At 45.3% G+C, this 20,436-nt stretch overlaps 2 protein-coding genes across 2 annotated transcripts in view; one reads left to right on the top strand and one right to left on the bottom strand.

Moving 5' to 3' along the window:
- The first annotated feature begins 465 nt into the window (after window positions 1-465).
- LOC307084783 (low density lipoprotein receptor adapter protein 1-B-like) lies at window positions 466-7,990 on the top strand. Its single transcript, XM_079749286.1, has 9 exons — window positions 466-649; window positions 4,116-4,258; window positions 4,400-4,512; window positions 4,711-4,825; window positions 5,195-5,267; window positions 5,438-5,533; window positions 5,677-5,771; window positions 6,073-6,107; window positions 7,148-7,990. Exons 1-9 carry the CDS (start codon window positions 565-567, stop codon window positions 7,290-7,292), a joined length of 900 nt encoding a protein of 299 aa, XP_079605412.1. The 5' UTR covers window positions 466-564; the 3' UTR covers window positions 7,293-7,990.
- A 7,797-nt stretch (window positions 7,991-15,787) lies between these two features.
- fndc5b (fibronectin type III domain containing 5b) overlaps window positions 15,788-20,436 on the bottom strand; it is a gene marked incomplete at both ends in the record, with an annotated part of 8,204 nt that continues 3,555 nt past the window's right edge. The window contains 3 exons of the mRNA XM_079749881.1: window positions 15,788-15,927; window positions 18,924-19,013; window positions 19,489-19,687. Coding sequence (XP_079606007.1) covers window positions 15,788-15,927; window positions 18,924-19,013; window positions 19,489-19,687 — 429 coding nt within the window. The remainder of the gene's footprint in view (window positions 15,928-18,923; window positions 19,014-19,488; window positions 19,688-20,436) is intronic.

Raw genomic sequence — 20,436 nt, 5'->3', positions numbered from 1 at the left:
TTACCACTTATCTTTAATTTTGTTCATTTTGAGACTGTCATGCATACCATTTGATTCTTGTCCTGTTCATTATTATGGCCCAAGTTAAACTTTAACATCTAGCCGAATCATTCAACTACGTCCCTTCATTTACATAAACAAAACATGGAAACGAAGGCAAATGTTATCGTAAGGCATGCTTATTGACTTACTATTTGCATTAAATGTTATTTATTGATGTATTCATTGGTCGTCCATAGATGGCGACATTTTCCATTACACAGCGTCGGCCAATGTTACTATATTTTATATATATATTTTTTTTTTTTAAATGTGATATCATTTGGTGGATGAAGTAGCGGCGAGGGAGACAACTTTGCGTTGAAACGTGTGTTTTATCACATTGCCCATGACGTGTGTGAGGACAGTCTCGCGCATATTTAAGAATCACTGTCCCCGCCCACTGCCAGAGGTTCAAATTGAAGTCCGCAGCAGCATCAGCGTCAACAACATTCCTCAGTCCGAAGTCGTCAGTTGCACTACAAAACACAAGTTTGACCAACGTTTTGACATCCGTACCTCACTATGGATGCCATTCGGTCCGCGGGGAGAGCTATCATCCGAAGCCCAAGCATGGCGAAACAATCCTGGAGCGCCGGTAGACACAAAAGTAAGACATTTTAGAGAACATAACCAAACATGTTTTTAGGGGGCTATGTGTTTCACGTTGAAAGTCAAAAATGCACTTGGTCGTCTGAATACTCCATATTGCACCAGTTTCCTTTTACTTGTGAAATAGGGGGGACATCGCTGTTTAACTAGTCAACCCCTTTTCCATGGACGAAGTTAACCGGTGCATGTCAATCGATGATCAAAACCTCTATGCCTTCTGTTTGTTTCGCAAGTGTCTGCTTGACGTGTGCGAAGTTAGCGCGTATGTTCTGTTGTTTTGGATTTGCAGAACATCCGACAAACACTGGGGGTTTCAGAGGTCGGATGCCTGCGGTCTGGCAGACATTGCAGTTCTTCACACATAAATTCACATGCTTATTCTATAGCTTTATAGGATTCCAAGGCTCTAGGCCAGCCCTGAAGAACTTAATCTGGCTTGATCCTTTCCTAGTGGCCGAGAAAGCACGATGAGAACTACTCTATATTACCACGACGACAGTCCAGGCATGCCACAGGTCAGTCAGTGAATGGCTTCGATAGTCTCATAGTCTCAAGAGTTATACCATCAATTTCAATGCTGCCATTAAACCCTTTAAACCTTGCAGCCCATTGGGAACATTATCTGAATGACCCTAAAGGCCCCATTAAAGTAGGTTACCTCAGCTCAAACTGACGCTAAGTGCTCAAATGTCTAGTAAAGCGTTATGTACGCTGTTCTCTGACGCATGTCTGTTCAGTTTTCAGTTGATAACAAATGCTATCCCAATATTTTTGACTGCTTGTCTTCCCTGAAGCATCATATGACGTCACCTGTGAAGTGACGTCTGCTCTTGATATTTGCTTTCATAACCTTGTAGAGCTCGACACCAGACTGCTCCATTTAGTGTACTTTACTATTGCAGACTCTTCAAAGACCTGCACATAATTCAGCGTTGAGTCAAGACAAAGGATGAACCGTTACCACGGGGCACAAAGTTGCAAGTTGTGGAAACGGATTGGCCCAGGGTTGGTCTCCATAGTGAATTGGTCTATGGTCCCAACATATGCAGGCTCTTCCCAACCCATGCAGGCTCTTCCCAACGTGTACTGCAGGCTCTACCCAACATGTACTACAGACTCTTCCCAACCCGTACTACAGACTCTTCCCAACCCGTACTACAGACTCTTCCCAACCCGTACTACAGACTCTTCCCAACCCGTACTACAGCCTCTTCCCAACCCGTACAGCCTCTTCCCAACCCATACAGCCTCTTCCCAACCCGTGCAGCCTCTTCCCAACACATGCAGCGTGATAGCTTCCCGCCTCTATGTTTGGCGCAACTATACCTAAACTATTTATATTGTGTTTTCTGACAGATGACCTGTAGCTCCATTGTACTAATTCCTCACCTTTTTTCACCTGTTGTTATCTCATCCCTTCCTTCCGCCTCCCATTAGACTTTAAACTAACAGGTTAAAGTGTCATTGCACCTCTAGTTTATTTAGTGCATGAGGGTAGGTGGCTGTGTGCTGTGGGGTTATCAGCTTCTGCTTGGACCCAGGCTACAGGCAGCGGTACACGGTTTATCCTCTCGCTCACGTGACATTGACTGACTTTTGAACCCAAAACCCCTCCTGTGGTTGAAGCAGGGGGGGTGGGGGGCGCTGCTACAATCTAAGTCCAAGCCCACAAGGTCCTCCTGAATCCGGACCCTACGCAGTGCAAAGGGGAAATGAGCGAGCCAGAAACAGACCCACAGACAGACACGCACAGAGTGCAATTCTGTGTTCTATGGCCCTCTAGAGAGGTTCTTTATTTATATTGCGCTATGATGATGAATCGCATCAATCCCTTCCAGATCAGAGCAGTCGAGTCGGTCCGGGGCTTCTGACAAGGAGATCTAGCATTGTTGTGGCTATCTTTCTTCTTCTAGTACAGAAGTCTTCTGCAGCACTGAACAACTGTCTTTGACTTTCTGCCGCCTTTAATCGTTAGTTTGGTGACGGGAGTTTGGTGACGTTTCCCATGACGGGAAGGTGTGTAGCAAAGTTTGAGCTCCGCTGTCATTTGGGGAACTGCAAACTGATACAACTTCTACTTTGTTATCACAGTGTGATGTCCGGAGTGTGACCTGTCAACTTTAATTATTTAGCACCTTTCTTAAAAAAGACACTCGATCTTCACATCAAAATATGTCGTACAATAGAAATAAAACTGTGTTTCAAGACTGCATAAAATACATTTAAATGGATTTAAAATATATGAAAACAGGCTTAAAGGTTAAAAGTGCATTTTAGTCTAGCAGACTAACCTTGATTTTGAATGTAGTCAGAGTTGGAGTCTATTTAATCCAGCTTTGTGTTGCATAGTTTCAGTGATATACTTTAACCAATAACCGTTTAGTGATTTATAGTTGAGCAGCAGCATTTTTCATAAAATCCTCTGATCTGACATACCTGGAGCCCGTGCAGGAATTGGTGTAATGTGTTCAGATTTGTTGGTCTTTGTTAGAACTCTAGCAGCTGCATTCTGATAAAGCTGTGACAGCCTAAGAGCCTTTTTATTGGAGCACCTGCAAAGAGAACATTACACATATCCAACCTCCTAGTAAGGAAGGCATGGACAAGTATTTCCAAGTATTGTTTGTAATAGTAGGCCGATTTGGCTGTTAATTTATAACGACACCTAGATTTCTTGGTTTTGGTTTTAGCAGAGTGACTGAAGGTTTAGGCTAACTTTCAGTCTCATCTTTGACCCCGAAAATTATTCTCACTGTTGTCCATTTAGTTCCGGGAAATTCTGGAACATCCAGTTGTTGACCTGCTCAATGCACTGGCTCAGCAGATCTATACAACAATCTACAGGGCCTTCACCATACAGCCCTATGTTTGTGATGGGGCTGTATAGATTTGTGTGTCTATTTGTGTGATATTTTGCATGATTAGGGCTAGTGTTAACATGTAGAATTTAATTACGATGAACCTTAAACCTTTGGACTCCATGCGTCACATTAGCTGGTACAGATGTATATTTGCCAATGTAGACAAAGTGGTTCCTGTCTTGTAGTTATGACCTGAACTGCCTTAAGGCAACCCAATTTGCCCATCGACCCAACAGTATTTGGCGCTCAACAGTGTTGAATGTGGGTTATCTGAGGTGTGAATTACCGCTTTTTATCTTCATTCCATCATTGGTTACTATGTTGTTTGACTGGAAATTTCGACTCTGCTGGGCTGTCCTAGATACTCGATTGTTGCACTTATGTTTCAGAGCTGCTAAAGCAAGCAGTTATGGCTCAATATCAGGTGTGACAGAGGCTGTAGCGCTGAAATTATTAAATGTATCTTGTTCATTTATTTTCTGTGCTTTATCACGTGAAAACAGCAAATGATCGCTTCACATTTTTCTTTGCTCGCTCTGTCTGACCAGGAACACATTAACGTTGTCTCTAACCTGTGATGGGCCTCCTCCCCCCCCCCCCCAGAGCTCCCGGAGAATTGGACAGACACACGGGAGACCATCCTGGGGGGCATGACCTTTAACCTCCGGCACCTGGGCACGACCCTGGTAGATCAGCCCAAGGGGGAGGAGCTGTCAGCCGCCGCTGTGAAGCGGATCGTCGTCACGGTGAGCGCAGACCCCATCATGATGATAATGACCACGATGATAACTTCAGTGGCGTGACATAAGTCGACTGTCCCTTGATCACGATGATTGACATTTCTAATGGTAACACAGCGAGCAAAGACGTGTCATTTCGTCCTCCAGGCCAAAGCCAGTGGGAAGAAGCCCCCAAAGGTTTCCCTCAAGGTCTCCCCTCAGGGAATCGTCCTCCACGACAGACTCACCAGCCGCCTCCTAGACACCATCTCTATTTACAGGTGTGTGTGTGTGTGTGTGTGTGTGTGTGTGTGTGTGTGTGTGTGTGTGTGTGTGTGTGTGTGTGTGTGTGTGTGTGTGTGTGTGTGTGTGTGTGTGTGTGTGTGTGTGTGTGTAAGGCATCGATGACAAATTCGGTTTGTAACCTACTAGACATTTGAATCTTTTGTGTTGCTCGTTTCTCTGGTGGCATTCCTCAGGATATCTTACTGCACAGCGGACAAGCTCCATGAGAAGGTGTTTGCCTACATTGCCCAGAACACACAGAACGGGACCCTGGAGTGTCACGCTTACCTGTGCTCCAAGAGGAAAGAGGTGAGGCACCAGGGCTTATGGTGGATGGTTTGTTGATTTCAAGGGCTCCAGACACTGATCCTGTTTGATGGTGAATGCAAGTGATGGCGCTAAAGCCCACTGCTTTTCCAAAGGTGTACTGTTGAAACTAGCCTTGACTTGAATAAGACCCATGGGTAACATTGAGGGCGGTCCATTGGGGTCTTTTTTTCGAAGGAGGTAATGCACTAGTGGCCCATAGCATTATTTATTGGACAGTTTGATTTAGGAATGGTAGTTCACCAATAAAGATCCAACAAGTCAAGTGAATATACATTGACCTGGTGCAGCGACAGACATGAATCAACTGACTCAGGGATGTATATGATGAGTAAATGTGTCTGTGTCTAGGCCCAGGCGGTGACCCTCACCGTAGCCCAGGCATTTAAGCTAGCTTTCGAGCTCTGGCAAGTGGCCAAAGAAGGTAGGCACCCAATGTTATTGTCTCCCTCCACCACTCACACACCCCCCCACCTTGCAATGTGCATGTGGACACAAGGGTGCAGTCCTGCTGACAACATTGGGAAAACAGAGACAAAGTTTGTGTGTGTGTGTGTGTGTGTGTGTGTGTGTGTGTGTGTGTGTGTGTGGCAGAGAAGGAACAGAGGGTGAAGTCGGGGTCGGAAGGGGAGGACAGCAACAGTTCCCAGTCTCAGAGATCTAGCAGTGTGGGAAGCCTGAAAGACACAGGTAATTCACCCAATAACTGGTTATTTGTTCTAATGGTCATTTTATCCATTTTATACACTTCAATCCAGAGCCACTTGCGGTCAATGTCATGCACCCTCAAACTCCCTAACACCGAGACCACCTTGCCCCCACATGTCGGCCAGACGTTCCTACAGAGAAGCTCCTGGACTTTGGAGAGCGGGTTGTGGATGTCCACAGGCCCCTGGAGAAGGACAACAACAACGGCGGCCCTGGCGCGGTGGGTAGATGTTTCAGGACGCTCCGTGATACGTCGCGTGTCCGACTGCAACAGGATGTTGATAAACAGGGCGAGGGTCGGGAGGGCCGATTGTTTTGTTAGTGTCCCTACGGTGTTGTTTAAATGAGATCATTGGTGGGTGGAATGTGACATCCGACGTCACACCACTTCACGATGGCATCGACTGCTGGCAGGGAGAAAAAGTCAACTCTAATTTAGTGAAGTGGTCTCTCACGACGGTGATTATTTTGGATGAAGCCAACTTTTTTTTTGACGGTACTTATTTTTTATTTTTCTCCAGGAAATGGGGGAGGATTTGGATGAAGCGTTCTCGAGGTGAGTGAGGGCAGCTTATTTATTTTTGCTCCCAACAAAACAAAATGGTCTCCATAACTGACTGACTGAATTCACATTTTCCCTCCGGTGATTTTTTTCAACACAATGTTGGCACGTAGGGACTTATCTGATGCACTCAAGCATAATAATAAAGACACAGGATGGGCCGACTCAGCCATCCCATCCTTAGAATGAAATAATTAAGTGGAGTGATCATTAAAACAAAGTGGAAAGGGAGAAGGGTCAGCATTGGGTAGGACTCAGCACGGCCTGCTTGCTCTTTGTGGTAATCAATCCACTGTGTGTTTGTCTCTAGCCGTGCTCTGGATAGCTATGGTTCCTCTCCAGGTAACGCCCAGCACTTGGCATCCCTAACCCCTAGCAGTCATCTCTCTTGCTAACACAATCCTAGAGTCCAGCCCAACCACCACTCCACCCTAACCACGTAGTAAAGTAGTCCACTTTGGCTTGCTCTCAATACTCTCAAATGTTAAAATCTCATCAGTTAATTTTCCATAAATTGAAGGAATGAAAAGTCAGTTTTGGATTATTGAACTCAAGTCAAAGTGAATATCTGCCTCATTCGGTCAAATAACGAACCCATTTACTCTCTGTGGTTCAGAGGGTACATCAAACTCCACGTCATTTCCTTCCCCACAATATGTGACCTCCCATGTAGAGAACGTCTTACACTAATCCTGGTGACGTGCGGCCTCACGTGCGCTGCGTCATAACTCCGCAATCCACCGTTATCCCCAGGACGGAAGAATGTGGTCTGAACTGAAGGGATTCCTGTATACCCGCTCCAGGCTCTGCTGAGCTGTTGTACGTGGATGCGCAACAGCAATCAAACATTTCGTTTTTCTGCCGTTACGATTGGCACGTAGAAGCAGAAAACGCCAGCAACTAGGCCGATCCGGCAGCTCCTCTCACAGTCCCACCGTGTTTCCTTTCATAGCATTCCTTTAACTAACTAGAATTCCGGGTCTTCTTCATGTTGTAATCATGGTGGTCCTTCTCTCCTTCCGCCCCTCCTATAGACTGGCCGTGTCTCGTACTAACCCCCAGGTCTTGGACGTTGGGGTGACGCCCCAGGATTGGCTGCTGGAGCCCGACTGGGATGTAGCCGGCGGAGACGACGCCAGTGGCACCAGCCCCCCCGTGGACATGCTGCTCAGCTTCTGATGGGCGCCCAGCAGGAGGGGGAGGGGGGAAGGGTTTGGGGGTTCAGCACCGACTGATAGAATTGGGTTCCCTTGACTTTGTCAACCCTCTCGTGAATCATTGAGTAGTGACCAGTGATTTGTCTTTGCTGAGACACGGAGATACACTTCCCCTCTCTAACAGGCACACATACACACACGCACGCATACACACACGTACACCAACAAAAATATTTTTTCTATTTGATTCTTGTATCAACTAAATGATGTCTTAATAGTATCTGAATCAGTGTTATTTTGATATACATGTAAATACCCCTAATTTCGTAAAGTATTTATTTTGTATTCTTGTAAAAAAAAAAAAGTACTCAATAATAATCAAGATGCCTTTATTACTAACACCAGCACAATCCGAATCGGTGCCTGCGATGTTTCAATGCAGTTTCTAACGAATTGGACATGTTATTAACTGCCTTGGTCCATCATTAGAATTCAGTATTTTTTTGTAACGCATGGGAAAACACATTCATGTTGTGTCTACAGATGCGAAAAAAATATGGCCTCCTTAGTTAGGATATAAATGATTTGATGCTTAATCCTGATATTTACACACATTGCCTTCTTCAATTAGGCTGTTTTTAGCTTTGGATGAATCCCAGCAGCCTTCAGAGCTGCCACAGTTTAACTTTGTATACTAGCTTTATTACTGCAAATAAAATGTTATTATGATTAAGATGTTGATCGTTATGGTTATTTATCATTTTTGGCTTTACATTCAGCGGACACTTCTGTCTAAAGTCACCTGCAGTCAATTTGGTCACAACACTTTAGCCTTCATTTACTGTCCCTGCTTTAATGATTTAAAGTTGGTAATGCTTGGGAGGTGAAGCGGGTTGACTTGTATCTGGAAGGTTGCTCTTTCGATCCACGCCCCCCCCCTAGCTGAGTGTTGAAGTGTCCCTGAGCAAGACCCCTAACCCTAAGTGCTCCTGACAAGCTGGCTGTCACCTTGCATGGTTTACTCTGCTGTGAATCTTTGTATTAACCACTATAAGTCGCTTTGGATAAAAGCTTCTGCTTAGTGCCCTGACTGTAAATAATGACAGACTATCCTTTACTCTATGCTCAAGAAGCCTTTATCACAGGGGGGCGAAAACAAACAAAATGAATTCTGGGTCTGTAAGCATGACTAGGCCCATTATTAAGGTAAACTCATACGTGTGTTCACCCATATGTTTCACTCTATTCTAGAAGTACGTGTTGATTCCCACCAGGGGGCAGCGTCCTACCACTGGAGATCTGCTTCTCGTAGGGAAGCGATGCCTGAAGATGGCTAATGCCTTACCTTCGAGGGTTGCTATGGCAACATGGCTTTGGATATTTATTTCCTTCAAAGGCTTTGAACGCATCCAACCATACCAGGGCATCATGTAGGGAGGTGTGAGGGAACTTTATATAACTGCATTCGCAGGCGACATCACACAAATTGCGTAATCCAATGGTGGATTTTGTCTGTACATCAATCATTAAAACCCTGTCAAAGTGATGTTTTTGGGTGCAGTTTTGTAGCAGGATTGACTCGATAAATACGGCTTCATATCTACAGTGTTTAGCATTATCTATTAGTGCTCTCATATAAACAATGGTTGATGCGAAGTGTACCTTATATCCTCTGAGGCGTCTCAGCCCGGCTCTATCAAAGGTGTGCTGTTCTAACCGGAATAAAAGACCCTTGTGTTCAGTCCCAGGGAGTCTTGGGAGGGACGGGACGACAACAGACACAAGCGTGTTGCCTTTGTGTTACAGGGATTTTCTTTGTGTGTATTCGATTTGGCAATCTTTTAGCTCATCCCATTTTAAAACACACACTTGTTCTCTGTTCGCTCTGGGTGTGTTAACAGGACTCTGGAGGACTTGGATGTTCCTGTTTCCATCTCAATCTCTCTCTCTCTCTCTCTCTCTCTCTCTGTCTTGTTCTCTCTCTCTATGTCTCTCGCTCTAGCTCTAATAGGGAGCCAGTCAGTGTTTGGCCCGACAGGCTTACTTAACCATCTGCATTATTTAACAGCGTCTTTCCTCAAAAGGAACCATCTCTCCCTCCCTCTCGCTCTCTCTCTCTTGCTCTCTCTCTCTCTCTCGCTCTCTCTATCTCGTTCCTTCCCACCCCTCTCTCTCTCTCTCTTTGTCTGTCTGTCTTTCTGCCTGTCTGTCTGTCTGCCTTTCTGTCTGTCTGTGTGTCTTTGTCTATTTTTCTCTTTCCGTCTGTCTGTATGTGTCTCTCTCTCTCTTTCACTCTGTCAGTCTGTCTATCTTTCTCTGTCTCACTCACTAGGAAAAAGAGTTAAGCATCCGTGTTTAATTCTAACTTAGAATCTCTCACACACACACACACACACACACACACACACACACATACACACACACATACAAGCACACACACACACACACAATCCCATACATATACACGCACACACACACACACACACACACACACACACAATCCCATACATATTAACGCCCACACACACACACGCACACACACGCCCACACACTCACACACACACATGAACACACGCACACACATGCGCAACGGGATGGATGGAGAATTTAAATTTGGCCTGAAGAGCAGAAGGCAGCCTGGAGTGTCAAGGTTAACAGCCTCATTATGGGTGTCAAAACCTACCCAAATATTCATCACTTAGCTGAGGAAGGCATAGCTTGAGGACTGGAGGACTTCACCACACACACATTAAGCCCCATGTAGTCGTGTGTGTGTGGATTATCTCCACACAAGGGTATGTGTCATCAATTTGAGCTGACACAGCTTGGAGAAGAGAAACTCTCTGTGCAACGCTGTCCTTAGATCGAATGTCATAACACTCTTCTAATTGCCTGATGGGTAAAAAATTGTGTCTGCTTGTCTTGAGTGGAAAAAAAGCTGTCACATAAAACAATGAAGACATTGCCTTTTAACTAGAAACAATACTGAAGATAAATGAATACAGCGACTGCCAAGAATTGTCAAAAGCAAGGGTTTATGGCCGTGGAACGATCAGCCAATCAGAAAGAGTTATTGCGGCGACCATTTGTCAGCAGAAGGTTAATGCTGTAGCAATATGTTGACAATATGAATCAGGAGCCACGCCTTAGACTTAAGTGAATTTACAAATGCACTACAAAATAATTACAAACCAATAAATACCACAATAGTTATTTCATTTTTATTTGATGCAAGTACTATCACAAGTAATCAATACAGCTCTTCAATCATTGTGGGCGACATTCACTGTGTTGTATGCCTATTGCAGACAAGACATCGATGGCCTGCTCTGCATGGGCTGGTGGCTGGATTAAGGCTGCCATTGATTTTTGACGCTGTTCCTACAGAATGGGGAGTCAAGCCATTAAAGAGATGGCTGTGTGTGTGTGTGTGTGTGTGTGTGTGTGTGTGTGTGTGTGTGTGTGTGTGTGTGTGTGTGTGTGTGTGTGTGTGCGCGTGTGTGTGTGCGTGTGTGTGTGTGTGTGTGTACGCAAGCATCCACCTACATTGTGTTCATGTTGTGCGTTTATGTGCTCAGCACCCCTCGTCCACATCCATCACAATCTCACCCAGTCAGGCATAATAGATCAACCGGCGCCAGCCAGCCAATCACAGCCTCCCGTCACACAGTTCCAACCGACTGCTTGGGCTGCATTCTGCAAAGCGCTTTTTATTCTTCATTTGTAACTGGTGCAGCCTGTATTCACACACACACACACACACACACACACACACACACACACACATTCTCTATCTGAAACGCCTAAATACCATCACCATCATCAATCTAACATGTATGTATGTATGAATGTATGCATGCATGTATGTATCATATCACCATCTGCTCATAGTTTCTCAATACCCAGGAGAAAGGGTCTCCGGTCTTTCGGTCTACCCTGCCTGGAAAATGTGTTCCAGATGGATGCATGGATGAATGCATTAATCCTATTCTTTGCCTTTATGCAAATCAGAAAATGACACACACGCATATACACACCGCGTTTCACAATGACTCATGTTGTCGTTTTTCCCTGGAGCCGTGAATATGTTCTCAGTCTTGAATGGTTACTTCTGTCATTAGCGTCATGTCATCCTAATTGCTGTGAGTGTGAAGCCGCTCAGATGCTACTATCAAAGGAGAGGCTGAGATATGAGGAGGTATTTTACATCAGGTAAAAATAAATCACTCTCTTCCTCCCCCTCTCTAACACAAATCCTGCTACACAGCCAGTCTGTCAGGGGCATTGCATTGAAAATATTGTATATTTTATTGTTTTTCTGATACATAGATACATTTAGAAACAGTATATACCTTGGGCATGTGGTTGATATCATTGACTCATGCTAGCCCTCAGGGACAACCTTATGTCCCATGAACATGAAATGCTTCAACACAGATTTTGATTGTACATTACACATCCACTGTAGTTTATTCTGCTCGGGTATCCATGCGCCTTGGTTAACTGCTTTCAATGACACACACACAGTATATAAATACATAAAAAGTCAGTGGTTACAAATGTGCACAGGACCCCTTGGTGCGCTTAATCAGCTTCTCTTCCCTCATTCAGTCACCTTGACAACCGACCTGTCATTAACAAGCAAACTAGCATAGCAAAAGAAATATATAAAAAAAAATGGAAGGACTTTGTCTTGACCAGAAGAGCTTTCTGGTCTACAGTAGAAGCTTCATTGGGTGAGCATATGACAAGCTTTCGTGTTTGTTAATTCAAGGTTGTTTGGTTTAAGGCTGTTTGCTGTTCTCAGACGCTCATGGCAGGTGTAGTAACAGGAAGATGGAGATGGCACTATGGTAAACACAAAGAGTGGTTTAAGTATTGCATCCAGTATTATTGATGTGGGATTGTTCACTCTCAGAGCGGCTGTTGGCCCTCCACCACTCGTTTCAGGAGGAACTGCAGGGGACAGCAGATGTTAGCTGCTCATCATTCCTTCTGGGAACTGCGGGGGTGCTTAGACACGGTGGATGGCAGGAAAGTCTGCAGGGTTAAGCATGCGTGGCTGGATGTCTGGGATCTCTCTGTGCCCAACTCACCACACACATCGCCTCCACTCTTTCTATACGTCTCTCTTTCTCTGTCTCTCTGTCTTTGCATTTTGAATGCAACACATTTTAGGTTGAGAAGGAATGGAATAGATAGTGAGAGCAAGGATCAGAATACATCACAGTTTTTAGGTACTTTGTGAAATTTAGGATAAACCTTGAATGTGAATATTAGGCTATGATAAAGTGTGTTTTTCCAATGATATAACAGGGCTTGGTTTGACTTTAACTAAATGGAATAGCTTTAATAACGCAAGGTAATAATGATACAACTAAGACTTGTAAAATCTAGTTTTACTAAAACTAATTCGCAATGTGTCATAAAGTTTTACCAAAAAAGGCCTCTCTCCATCTCACTTTTATCCCTCTCTTTCTCTAACGCATGCTGCGCAGCATGTGCGCATGCTGTGCAGTTCACCTTGAACAGATGCTGACGGGGCCCCCATGACGCTGGGAGACAACGATGTATTGGGCCCCTACACACACACACACAAACACTCCTTCCCTGGATGACGTCCAGGAGCAGGTGTTTGTGTTTTCTAGAGCACGTCCTGGACTATCCTGGGGGGGGGATATGGAACTCAGCCCAAGGCCGCGTTCCAATAACAACCCAGAATCCCTTGCCTCCCTGGTTGACGTCTGCAATTCAACTGAGAAATCGTTCCACCTCTATCAATCTCTTACACGCCAGCTTGCTCTTAGATTAACCCTGCTTTTTCTTAAGAGGTTTGTCGAGCTTAACAAACATTCAACGTAGCGTATTAAAGTGCATCAGCTCTCTCACAGTGAGCGGGGCGCTCGGTGGAACGACCGGAGTCAAGCTCTTTAGAGTCAGCAGACTTTACCAGGGGTGCAACAATGCACACATTGTATGCGCACACATTAAGAGTGCAACGCCCCCCATTTGAGTTCACTATGAACTACAATATACCACGCGTAACATATATAATAATACAAGACAGAAAAAAGCATGGTAGTTGGTTTTGAGAAAAGAGAGGGATACACTGAGACACATACACAACCACATACATGCACGCACACACATGAACTCCTTACAAACTCGACGCCAGGCCCACCCAGGTCCTCTGCTGGCTCTCTTTCCCCCACTAGGACTACTGCTCTCCGCCCCACTCCACCGTCTGTGCATCAGTGCTGCACCTGGTCAGGATCTCACTCATCCTGACACTAGATGGCCAATCAGCCGCCCCCCTGCGCCTCAGGCCGCCCAATAAGGCGCCACTAAAACCGCAGAAATATGGCCCTGTCCAGCCACCAGACAAGGATAAATGGAGAGGGAGAGCAGGTAGGGACGGTTGGTGGAGGGGCTGGGAAAGAGTTACAGAGAAGGAGAGAGAGAGAGAGAGAGAGAGAGAGAGAGAGAGAGAGATACAGAGAGAGAGAGTGAGAGACAGAGAGAGAGAGAGAAAGAGAGAGAGAAAGAGAGAGAGAGAGAGAAAGAGAGAGAGAGAAAGAGAGAGACAGAGAGAGGGAGTGAGAGAGAGAGAAAGAGAGAGAGAGAAAGAGAGAGAGAGAGAGAGAGAGAGGGGGGGGGGGGGGTGGGGGGGGACAGGAGAGTTCTAATGAGGACATTTGTGATGAGGTGTGCAGCATTTGGTAAAGGTGGAACGAGGGCACATCGTGATGTTTGGAGGGAGGAGGGCAAGCTGGCGGTGCACGGTCAGACATGGATGGGTGCGGCGCAATGAATGGGATCAAAAACAACGGTTTGCCGTCATCAGCTCCCGGGAGGGAAGGATTGTTTGTCTCTGTCCGACAGCAGTCTATATTTATGTGTGTGTGTGTAAGTGTGTGGGCATGTGTGTGGACGAGTCCACTTGTTATTTCTGAGTGATTACCGATTCTCATCCCCTGCAGCCAGTACAGCTTCCAGCCGTGCTGCTCGTTTCCTCCGATATCAACAGCAGCCAGACGGTTCACAATGTTAAGAGAACTCATAATGAGCACAGCGCAGAAGATAATGGCCATGTGTCTCAAGCAGATGATTGGTTGCAGCGATCATCCCCCCCCCAATCCCCTCCATCCCCCTGCGGCCAAGCATCCACTTGGCCCCGCCTCCTGTTCTGGTCTGCTGTTTCAAAAGTGTCTGGCTTAGTCACTTGGGCCGACACTGTTCAATTATTAGTAGATAGTAGATCTCAGATACCACAGGTTCAAAAACTCAAAGTCAAACCTCTCGTTCAATTATTCATATTCAAATAATAATGACGTCCGTTCATCTGATGGGCAAGACCATGTGACAGGTCTTTGATCAAAATTTAAATCTGAATTGAAATGACCATAATTTATCTGAATATCATGGTTAAAGTGAATCTGCAACCAAACATAAGACAGACAGCGAGAGATAGAGATCCGGAGAGAGCAGTGATGTCCATCAACGTACACCAGGCCAATAGGTCAGTGATGCTGGAAGGAAGAGCATACTTCTATCTGCTTATTGATGTCTAATCAAGGTCTCAGTGATGACTCATATAATGTGAGCTGACGAGTTGGGAGAGAGATAAAAAGAGAGAGAGAGACGAAAAGAGACGGCGAGAGAGCTTTCTGACCTAAACTAAGAGTAAGGATCAGAGAAAGAGAGAGAGTGAACAGGGCAAGAGGAGAGGAAGACTTGTGACAATTTTCTTTTGTAAAAGGTAAAAAAAAAAAAACATTAGTCATCCACCTGTGACAACTTAGTAAATATAAATTGAAGGAAAATAATTGCAAAAACAGATTTCCATGCATCCACCAAATTCCAGAATGGAATATCCTATCCGATAGAGATCTGATCGTCGTCCTCAATGGGTCAACGTGTCTGTTACGTTTCTGTTGTTGTTTCGACCAGCAGATTCTTTATCATCCTTATTTTGCGTCTGTTCTGGTTCCTGAACAGTCAAAGAGTTGTCCCTCACACAGTTGTAATAGTTGCCATCTGGAGGTGTAATCCAACGGCATTCTGCACTCTTCCTGTTCCAATGTCCCTGTAAGAGATCCAGTTGAGGGTGTTGTTGTCAACCATTTCTGAACCAGTTCTTCAGAATGTCTTGAGTGTTTCTGTAATGTTATCATGATCTGGGCTGAGAATGGCTATCTGTTGGGTCTCAGGATCTGGAACAAAAAAACAATAGCATTATTTTGGTGTTGTTTTAAAATTTAAAGGCCCAATCAAGCTAGCGCCAATCTAAAGTTTGCTCCCTTATGTCTACGCAAATATCCCAGATCCTACAGCCTTAAAAATAGCGCCTACTAGCGTCAGCTGTCACTAAAAAAATTGCCAACAGTGTACAATATCCCCTTTTCCAACATGTCAAACAACATGTCAAGTGGTCTCACCAGTCCTGAGCGTAGAGGAAATCGGTTATTGCACAGTGGCCTCGCAGTGGGTGGGGGTAGGAGGGTTGGGTGGGGGTCTTCAGACGTTGCTACGCAGCAGCCCCCCCTGTGGGTGCTCCGGGGTGCTGCACTCTGACGAGTTCTTGGCTTTGTCCTTATTGTTGTTGGGCTCGTTGTCTTTGATGATGTCATACTGCCGGCAGAACAGGACGATCACACCTGGGAGAGAGGCGAGAGTGGTTTGGGAAGATTGGGAAGTGGGGACTGAGAGAACGGTGAGACTTTCCTGTAATGTCATACAGTGTAGATATACAGTCTTAGAGTAGAGTGTGTTATATACTGCATATTGAACGCCTTACAATTTGGAAATGTCATAGGAAGAGAGAGAGTAAGAGAGAGAGAGAGAGAGAGAGGGAGAAACAGAGAGAAAAAGAGAGAGATTGTTTGAGAGAGAGAGGGAGAAACAGAGAGAGAGAGTAAGAGAAAAAGCGAGAGAGAGTGTGTGAGAGAGAGAGCGTTAGAGAAAAAGAGAGAGAGAGAAAGAGAGTGAGAGAGAAACAGAGAGAGAGAGGAATAGAGTGAGAGAGAGAGAGAGAGAGAGAGAGAGAGAGAGAGAGAGAGAGAGAGAGAGAGGGGGGAAACAGAGAGAGATAGAGAAACAGAGCGAGAGAGAGAGTGAAAGAGGGAAAGACAGAGAGACAGATATACAGTACAGGGGTGCGATATCAAAGTAATCAGGGCACAAAGTTAGATGATGACAGGCAAGCAGCACAGAAACCTGGAGGAGATAAAAACGTCCATACCTGGGAGACAGCCGGGCACGATGAGGAGGGAGATAGATGGAGGAGGAGGAGGAGGAGGAGGAAGAGGGAACCGGGGCGTTTTGGTTGTGAGAGAGAGAGAGCGAGAGAGAGAGAGAGGCGGAGGGGGAGAGATATAATGAGGGCATGGCATATCACTTGCGTCAGCTGCCTAGCCCCGATCCAGTGATTATAACGAGTATGGGGAGTGGAGGTGGTGGTGGGTGGTACCTGACTCAATCCCCCAGCCCACAGGCCCCAATTAACTCAGAGAAGAACCCCCCATTATCCCCTTATTCCTCTCCTTTATACTTCCCCATCCTACCCCTTAGCGACACATTTATGCTCTCTTTCTCAATTTTACCCGCTCCATTTCTCTATGTAATCTCTGTCATCGTCTCCCTCTTTATAATCCATGCGATCTAATGTCCTTCTCTCCCTCCGACTCTCTCCCTCATGTCTAGCCTTCTCTGGCTTTCACTCAATCATTCCATCCCTCTAACTTTCTCTATTTGATCATATCCTTCACTCTTTTCTCCCTTTTCACTCTCCCGCTGTTTTTGACCCTCGTTCACTCTGTCTCGCTACTCTCTCTCCCAATCTCTCCCTTTCTCTCCCTCTCTCTCTTTATCTATTCTGTCTCTTTGCCCTCTCTCTCTCTCTCTCTCTCTCTCCTCTATGCACTCTCTCGCTCAAGAGAGACGGTTTCTGGGAATTGGCAAGGTATAAAAGTAGGTTTCTCTGGCTGCTCCATGCCAAGACATATCTGTGTCTCATCTCCGCCGATGATTCAGGCTAGGGAAGAATTTATAACTCTTGACAAAAAATAAAACGATGAGCGTGCGCAAAAACAACTGCAATATAACCCTCCAAATGAATTTTTAACGAAGCTACGATCGTAATTCATGATGTACTCTAAGAATAATCCCTGGTTTAAGATTTAAGGGGAAATAGGATGAGATTGGTGTAGCAAAAGGCACATTATGTGGAGGTTTAATATATTCCTGTGGCTATTGCTATTTTTAACAGCAGAGTTCACGCGTGTGTGTATGTGTTTGTGTTTTTTGCAACTACTTGTAGTAGTTGCAAAAAAGAGTATACATATATATATATCCTATTTATATATTCGCCAGATTTAAAATGAAATAGGTCACCAAGGTCAGATAAAGGATGGACTTTTGAAATCCTGACTCAAGTAGTTAAATAATAATAATCATACATTTGATTCATATAGCGCCTTTAAAACTCAAGGACGCTTTACAATGTGGGCAGGAACATAGAAAACCAAAGAACTTAATCAAAAATACCACAAGGAGACGAGCAAACAAACAAGGGGGGGGGGGGTATCACGGGCAGTAGGCAAGTTTGAAGAGTTGAGTTTTGAGAAGAGTTTTAAAGGTGGCCAGGGATGAGGCATTTGGGATGTCGGGAGGGAGTGAGTTCCAGAGGGTGGGGGCTGCCACACTGAAGGCTTGGTTGCCGTAGTTTCGGAGCCTGTTGCGGGGGGGGGGGGTAGAGAGCCGGCCCTCATCCAAGGACCACAACTTCATGGACGGGTATGTAGGGGTGGAGGAGGTCGGTAAGGTGGTGCGGTGCGAGGGCATGGAGGGGTTTGTAGTTGATTGGGGGTTTGACGGGGAGCCAGTGGAGCTAGTTGAGTAGCGTTTCAACCTTGGCAGCCCTACATTCCTAGTCTGCCGTAGCGCTGGCTCTTTCAGCCAAGAGGGTAGTGTAGTGATGAAGGGGTAATGTTGGCCAGATTCACATCCGCTCTGAACATCCTACACAGAAACTAAGACTGTCAGTGTTTCATCCCTTATCAAACCATAAAACTAACCCTACCCCTAACCCTAATTTCAAGGTAACAGCGTATATACATCTTCTTACAGTGCGTATGTGTAACCATCCTTCCCAACACCACGCGGCTCTCGTTTTGCCCTCGCCCCATGCTGATTACTGATTGCGATGTAATTTAGAGGGGGAACCAAACCCATCGTCTTATAGAAATGGTTTCAGGTTGTACCCTATTTTATACCCCTAACTACTTGTTGTATGTTGTATGTCATGGCTCTCAATGTATGCACTTATGTCATATTTAGTTATAGTTCTTAGTTATGTAGCATCTTATCCTAGCTATCTTTGTTGTATACGGGGAATGGGTTTACCTAGCGATTGTTGGTGCTTTTGCACTTGGTTCTATGAACATCCTTACTGTACCGACAGTGATAGATATTTTTTCACTTACTTATGACAAATGTACGTATTGTAAGTCGCTTTGGATAAAAGCGTCTGCTAAAAGCCCTAAATGTAAATGTGAATGTATTCTTGGGCAGGCTCTGCTGGCTCTCCTGTATAGGTTACGTATATCTATACGTATACCGTATGTTACGGTGCCGTGTGTGAGGTCAGGTTTACCTGCCCACATGACCAGTACCACCACGATGATGATCAGCTCTCCTGCTCTCAGCTGGGCTGTCTGATCGTACCCCTCCATTCCATTCTCATCTGCACACACACACACACACACACACACACACACACACAGACACACACACACACACACACACACACACACACATATATTTAGTTGTGTATGGTTGTATATTTATATATGCTGTTTATATGTCCTTACATTTCAAAGCGTACACTCCCTCTCTCTATCATTCACTCACTTACTACCTCATTCACCCACTCGCTTACTCACTCCCCCACTCATTCATCCACCTGTTCCCTCATTCAATCCCTCACTCACTCACTCCCTCACTCAGTAACTCCTCCCCTCACTCACTCACTCACTCACTCACTCACTCACTCACTCACTCACTTCTCAACTTCTATCACTTATCCAATGACCACCTCGCTCAATCACTCGCTCACTCACCTCCTCCGGCCCACGCTGTCACTCATCCATCCACTCATCCACCTACAACCCTTCACTCACGTCGCACCCGTCCACACGCTCACCCGTTCACCTGCTCACCGGGACTCTTGGAGGCCATCTTCTCCGACTCCCGGGGGGTTCGGAAGACGAGGGCCTCGCTGGGGGGGCTGCTGCCCTCCACGCTGAGGCTCTGCACGTGGACGATGTACTCCGTGTCCTCGTCCAGGTCCCAGAGCACGCAGGAGCGCGTGGTGGTGTTCACCTCCTGGATAAGCCTCAGCATGCGCACGTCCCTCTTCTGGAGGGGGGGCCGGGGGAGAGAGATAAGCAGTAGGGGGGGGGGAGTAGGAGCATGTATTACTGTAGTCATAATCTCGGATCCAGCAGTCCTACTATGTGATTGCAGAACTCCTGGGGGGGAGGAAGGCGTCCCCCCCAGGAGTTACGCCTTGTTTCCTGTGGTATCGTTTAGGATATTGTCTAATAAAGAGAAACTCATTTGCACGGGTGCATGGTGCTTTCACAAGGAGATTTTAAGTGTATCTATACAGTTGAGGTCTACACAAAGTGGATTTGAAACATTCACAGACCATTTTTTGATTAATGCTTTTGTTCGGACCTGAGGTTTAAGCTACTGGGAAAAGTTGACTAGGGCCGGCCGAGTTTGTGTTTGCTGTAGGTCAATTAAGCACTTATAGATCACTGCCTCCGGCAACATGATTGGTTAGTCCAAATTTGAAAAACCCAGATTCGAGTTCGACTTCTATCAGACTTTAGATTATTCATCTAAAATTGCATATTTGAGACTACTTTTGTCTTAGATTGATAATTAAGTGTTTAGTGCTATATAAATATTCTGGAGATTAAGGTTAATCATCATGAGAAACTTTATCCTAATACCTAGTTTGGATGTTTACATATTTTCAGTTAAGTATGTCTTCCATTTACTTAAATGTAATGAACCTCAGTTGGATTATTTACAATGGGTTTGTTTTTTTAATCAATATGCAGCAACTGTCGTTATATAAATGGATAGATATTAATGTT

This window comes from Pollachius pollachius (genome assembly GCF_949987615.1).
Source record: "Pollachius pollachius genome assembly, chromosome: 13".
Classification (NCBI taxonomy): Eukaryota; Metazoa; Chordata; class Actinopteri; order Gadiformes; family Gadidae; genus Pollachius; species Pollachius pollachius.
This window is presented reverse-complemented; position numbering and strand designations above follow the sequence as displayed.

What these genes read in the sequence shown, in the direction of transcription:
- LOC307084783 (XM_079749286.1), top strand. Translation starts at nt 565, where the DNA reads ATGGATGCCATTCGGTCCGCGGGGAGAGCTATCATCCGAAGCCCAAGC. An exon ending in TGTGCTCCAAGAGGAAAGAG is followed by an intron (nt 4,826 to 5,194) that starts GTGAGGCACCAG and finishes GTCTGTGTCTAG; the next exon opens with GCCCAGGCGGTGACCCTCAC. An exon ending in TTGGATGAAGCGTTCTCGAG is followed by an intron (nt 6,108 to 7,147) that starts GTGAGTGAGGGC and finishes CCCCTCCTATAG; the next exon opens with ACTGGCCGTGTCTCGTACTA.